This window comes from Nyctereutes procyonoides, unplaced genomic scaffold (assembly GCF_905146905.1).
Source record: "Nyctereutes procyonoides isolate TBG_1078 unplaced genomic scaffold, NYPRO_anot_genome, whole genome shotgun sequence".
Classification (NCBI taxonomy): domain Eukaryota; kingdom Metazoa; phylum Chordata; class Mammalia; order Carnivora; family Canidae; genus Nyctereutes; species Nyctereutes procyonoides.
In genome coordinates, this window is record NW_026575124.1 from 6,002,190 (window position 1) to 6,007,500 (window position 5,311).

The window sequence follows — 5,311 nt, forward strand, 5'->3', positions numbered from 1 at the left end:
ATGAGGAATCAGTCAACAAAGATCGAGTTCTTTCTCCTGGGACTGACCGATGACCCACAACTACAAATTGTGATTTTTACGTTTCTCTTCATCAACTATGTGCTGAGCATGACCGGAAACTTGACCATCATCCTTCTCACCCTGCTACATCCCAGCCTCAAGACTCCCATGTATTTTTTCCTCCGAAATTTCTCCTTTATGGAAGCTTCAATGACAACAGTCTGCATTCCCAGATTCCTGATAAGCCTCATAACTAAAAGCAAAGTCATTTCCTACAATTGTTGTGCATCTCAGTTATTCTTTTTCCTCCAATTAGAAATTGCAGAATTTTACCTGCTGGCTGCCATGTCCTTTGACCGTTATGTAGCAATCTGCAAACCCCTGCACTACCTGATCATCATGAACAATAAAATGTGCTACCAACTCCTGTTCAGCTCATGGGCCGTGGGCTTTCTGCTGTCGTTTTCACCATTGGCTGTGGGCCTCACACTGGATTTCTGTGTTTCCGGAATAATCGATCATTTCATGTGTGACATTTCCCCTGTGCTGCAGCTTTCCTGCACTGACACTCGTTTCTTGGAATTGCTTTCGTTTGCCTTAGCTATTGTAACACTTCTGGTGACCTTGCTGTTAGTGATTCTTTCCTACACATACATTATCAAGACCATTCTCAAGATCCCCTCTGCTCAGAAAAGAACCAAGGCTTTTTCTACTTGTTCTTCTCATATGATTGTGGTCTCCCTTACGTATGGTAGCTGCATCTTTAATTACATAAAGCCAACAGCGAAGGAAAGGGTGACTTTGTCCAAAGGTGTAAGTGTTATTTATACCTCGGTTGCCCCTTTATTAAACCCTTTCATTTACAGTCTCAGAAACCAGCAAGTCAAACAAGCCTTCAAGGACACACTCCAAAAGATTTTCTCTCTTTCCAGAAAATAAAGAGAAGATTCAAGTTTCAAATCTTGGAGAAAAAAGTAAATAAAAATTTGAAATCATTTTGTAAGTTTAATTTTTCTGTCCTTCAGAGAAATATGAGTGGAAAAATTAAAAGATATTTAATGCTGTAACTCCTATCCATGTGGCCCTAAGAAGAAAAAATTTAACTTCAGGTTTATGTTCTGATTTATTTTACTATGTTAAGTCAGGACTGTTAACCATCTTCTTTTCCAAGGCAATTTTTTTATTTTTTTATTTTTTTAATAATTTTTTTATAAATTTTTATTTATTTATGATAGAGAGAGAGAGAGAGAGAGAGAGAGAGAGAGAGAGAGAGAGGCAGAGACTCAGGCAGAGGGAGAAGCAGGCTCCATGCACCGGGAGCCCGATGTGGGATTCGATCCTGGGTCTCCAGGATCGCGCCCTGGGCCAAAGGCAGGCACCAAACCGCTGCGCCACCCAGGGATCCCTCTAAGGCAATTACAAGGGATAAGTTCATGTTATTATATTCAAGCCCCACAAGGCTTTCCACTAGGTTTCTTTAAAACTAGTAGACACCTTTTAGATTGGGTTTGTGAGTACGTTTTTCATTCTTGGTGTTGTCTTTCTACTCTCCTTTAGGGTCCTTTGGTCACAAAAGTTTTAATTTTGATGAAGTCAAATTTTTTATTTTTTATTTTGTTGCTTGTGCTTTGGGTGTCATATATAAGACACCGTTGCTTAATCCAAAGTTGCAAAGATGGATACCTACCGCTTACACTAAGAAATTTGATGTTTTATACCATACTTTTAGGTCTTTGATTTCTATTTTATATATATATATATTTTTTACTGGAGTTCAATTTGCCAACATATAGCATAACACCCAGTGGTCATCCCATCAAGTGCCCCCCTCAGTGCCCGTCACCCAGTCACTCCCACTCCCTGCCCACCTCCCCTTCTACCACCCCTCAGTTTGTTTCCCAGAGGTAGGAGTCTCTCATGTGCTGTCTCCCTCACTGATATTTCCCACACATTTTCTCTCCTTTCCCTTTATTCCCTTTCACTATTTTTCATATTTCCCAAATGAATGAGACCATATAATGTTTGTCCTTCTCCGATTGACTTATTTCACTCAGCATAATACCCTCCAGTTCCATCCAAGTTGAAGCAAATGGTGGGTATTTGTCGTTTCTAATGGCTGAGTAATATTCCATTGTATACATAAACCACATCTTCTTTATCCATTCATCTTTCGATGGACACCGAGGCTCCTTCCACAGTTTGGCTATTGTGGACATGGCTGCTAGAAACATCGGGGTGCAGGTGTCCCGGCGTTTCATTGCATCTGTATCTTTGGGGTAAATCCCAGCAGTGCAATTGCTGGGTCGTAGGGCAGGTCTATTTTTAACTCTTTGAGGAACCTCCACACAGTTTTCCAGAGTGGCTGCACCAGTTCACATTCCCACCAACTGTGCAGGAGGGTTCCCCTTTCTCCACATCCTCTCCAACATTTGTTGTTTCCTGTCTTGTTAATTTTCCCCATTCTCACTGGGGTGAGGTGGGATCTCATTGTGGTTTTGATTTGTATTTCCCTGATGGCCAGTGATGCGAGCATTTTCTCATGTGCATGTTGGCCATGTCTATGTCTTCCTCTGTGACATTTCTCTTCATGTCTTTTGCCCATTTCATGATTCGATTGTTTGTTTCTTTGCTGTTGAGTTTAATAAGTTCTTTATAGATCTTGGATACTAGCCCTTTATCTGATACGTCATTTGCAAATATCTTCTCCCTTCCTGTAGGTTGTCTTTTAGTTCTGTTGACTGTATCCTTTGCTGTGCAAAAGCTTCTTATCTTGATGAAGTCCCAATAGTTCATTTTTGCTTTTGTTTCTCTTGCCTTCGTGGATGTATCTTGCAAGAAGTTACAGTGGCCAAGTTCAAAAAGGGTGTTGCCTGTGTTCTCCTCTAGGATTTTGATGGACTCTTGTCTCACATTTAGATCTTTCATCCATTTTGAGTTTATCTTTGTGTCTGGTGCAAGAGAGTGGTCTAGTTTCATTCTTCTGCATGTGGATGTCCAATTTTCCCAGCACCATCTATTGAAGAGACTGTCTTTTCTCCAGTGGATAGTCTTTCCTGCTTTGTTGAATATTAGTTGACCATAAAGTTCAGGGTCCACTTCTGGATTCTCTATTCTGTTCCATTGATCTATGTGTCTGTCTTGATGACCACAGCTTTGTAGTACAACCTGAAATGTGTCTATTGAGTTAATGTTTGTGAATGGTTTGAAGTAGAGAGTAAAGTCACCTTCTCCATGATAATAGTTATCACAACATGCTTTGTTGAAAAGGCTATTATCTTCCCATTGGATAAAATTGGTACCCTTGTTAAAAATCAGTGGACCATAAATGGGTCTATTACAGGAGTCTCAGTTCTATTCCCTTGAACTATTGCTCAATTGCTATGCCCATATCACATGGTCTTGATCACTGTAGGTTTATATTAAGTTCTGAAATTGGAAAGTATTTCTTTTTCAATTTTGCCCATCCTTTTCAGTATTGTTTTGGTTACTCAGGGTCCCTTGCAATTCCATATGAATTTTAGGATCAGAATGCTTTTTTATGCAAAAGATGCAGTTGAAAACTTAATAAGGATTACATTGCATTAACTCTATGGGTCAGTTTGAGACTATTATCATCTTAATTAACAATGTCAAGTCTACTATACGATAACATGAGATGTCTTTTTATTTATTTAGGAATTTTTAAATTTTATGTTTTTGTTATTTCTTGGTAAAAATGTGGCACTTCCTTGGTTAAATTTACATAAAATAACTCCTGCAACTGAACAACAAACACTCCACAATATATAGACAAAGGACTTAAAGAAGATATACAAACAGGCAAAGAGCACATGGTAGGACGCTCGAGAAGAGTAGTCATTAGGAAAATGAGAGTCAAAACCAGAAACATACCACTTTACAGCCAGTAAGACAGTTAAAATACGTATGTATATGTGTGTGTACCTTTGTGACTCTCTTTGTACATATATGTTGGTTATATCTATCACAAACAATAACAAGTGCTATTGTACATAATAACAAGTGATCGTGTACAGAATTTGGAACCCTCATACATTGCTGGTGGGATTGTAAAATGTGCATCCCCTTGGAAAAATACAGCAGTTCATCAAGTTAAATACAGAGGGGCCATATAACCCAGAAATTCTTAACCTAGGAATTGAAAACATAGGTTCACACAAAAACCTTTACACACATTTTCATAGAAGCATCAGGCATAAGAGCCAAAAAGCAGAAACCACGGAAGTAACCTCCAAGTGATGAATGGACAAACAAAATGTAGGACAGGTATATGTCATTTTTATTTGCTTTGCACTGTTGCACTTTACATACACTGCATTTCTCACAGTTGGAGGTTTGTGGCGATCCTGCATCAAGAAGTCCATTGGTGGGCAGCCCGGGTGGCTCAGTGGTTTAGCGCCACCTTCAGCCCAGGGCATGACCCCAGGGTCCCGGGATGGAGTGCCACATGGGCTCCATGCATGGAGCCTGCTCCTCCCTCTACCTGTGTCTCTGCCTCTCTCTCTCTCTGTGTGTGTGTGTGTGTGTCTCTCATGAATAAATAAATAAAGTCTTTAAAAAAAAACAAGAATTAAGCTGACGGTCTTCTGCCTGTGTTCTCTAAAGGGAATATTAAAGCTGAACGGCAGCACATCTGTTTGAACAAGGCTTTCTAAGGTTTTTAGCTCACTGTGGAGACCTACTGCTCAAGGAAAGATTCCTTTCAGAATATGGCTTTCTATTGGCAGTGCACCTGACCATTCAAGAGCTCTGTGTAGAGGCCCAATAAGATTCATGTGGTTTTCACAACCGCTAACACAATAGCCATTCTGCAGCCCATGGACCAACGGGTAATTCTGACTTTCAAGTCTTATAATTTAAGACAGACATTCATAAGGCTAGAGATGCCATAAACACTGATTCCTACGCTGGATCTGGGCAGCAAGGTAAATAGAACATTTTCTAGATGCCATTAAGAACATTTGTGATTCAAAGGAAGAGGCCAAGGAGTGTAACCATGAACAGGAGTTTGGAAGAAATTTATTGCAACCTAGGATATTTAAAATATTTTCAGGGTTAGGGTTAGGGTTAGGGTTAGGGTTAGGGTTAGGGTTAGGGTTAGGTTAGGGTTAGGGTTAGGGTTAGGGTTAGGGTTAGGGTTAGGGTTAGGGTTAGGGTTAGGGTTAGGGTTAGGGTTAGGGTTAGGGTTAGGGTTAGGGTTAGGGTTAGGTTAGGGTTAGGGTTAGGTTAGGGTTAGGGTTAGGGTTAGGGTTAGGGTTAGGGTTAGGGTTAGGGTTAGGGTTAGGGTTAGGGT

General features: G+C 40.2%; 1 protein-coding gene across 1 annotated transcript; it reads left to right on the forward strand.

Annotated features, from left to right (window-relative positions):
- Positions 1 to 939, forward strand: LOC129517386 (olfactory receptor 6C6-like). The gene has a single exon (XM_055337172.1). The coding sequence runs from the start codon at positions 1 to 3 to the stop codon at positions 937 to 939; it is 939 nt and encodes a 312-aa protein (XP_055193147.1).
- Positions 940 to 5,311: the final 4,372 nt, after the last annotated feature.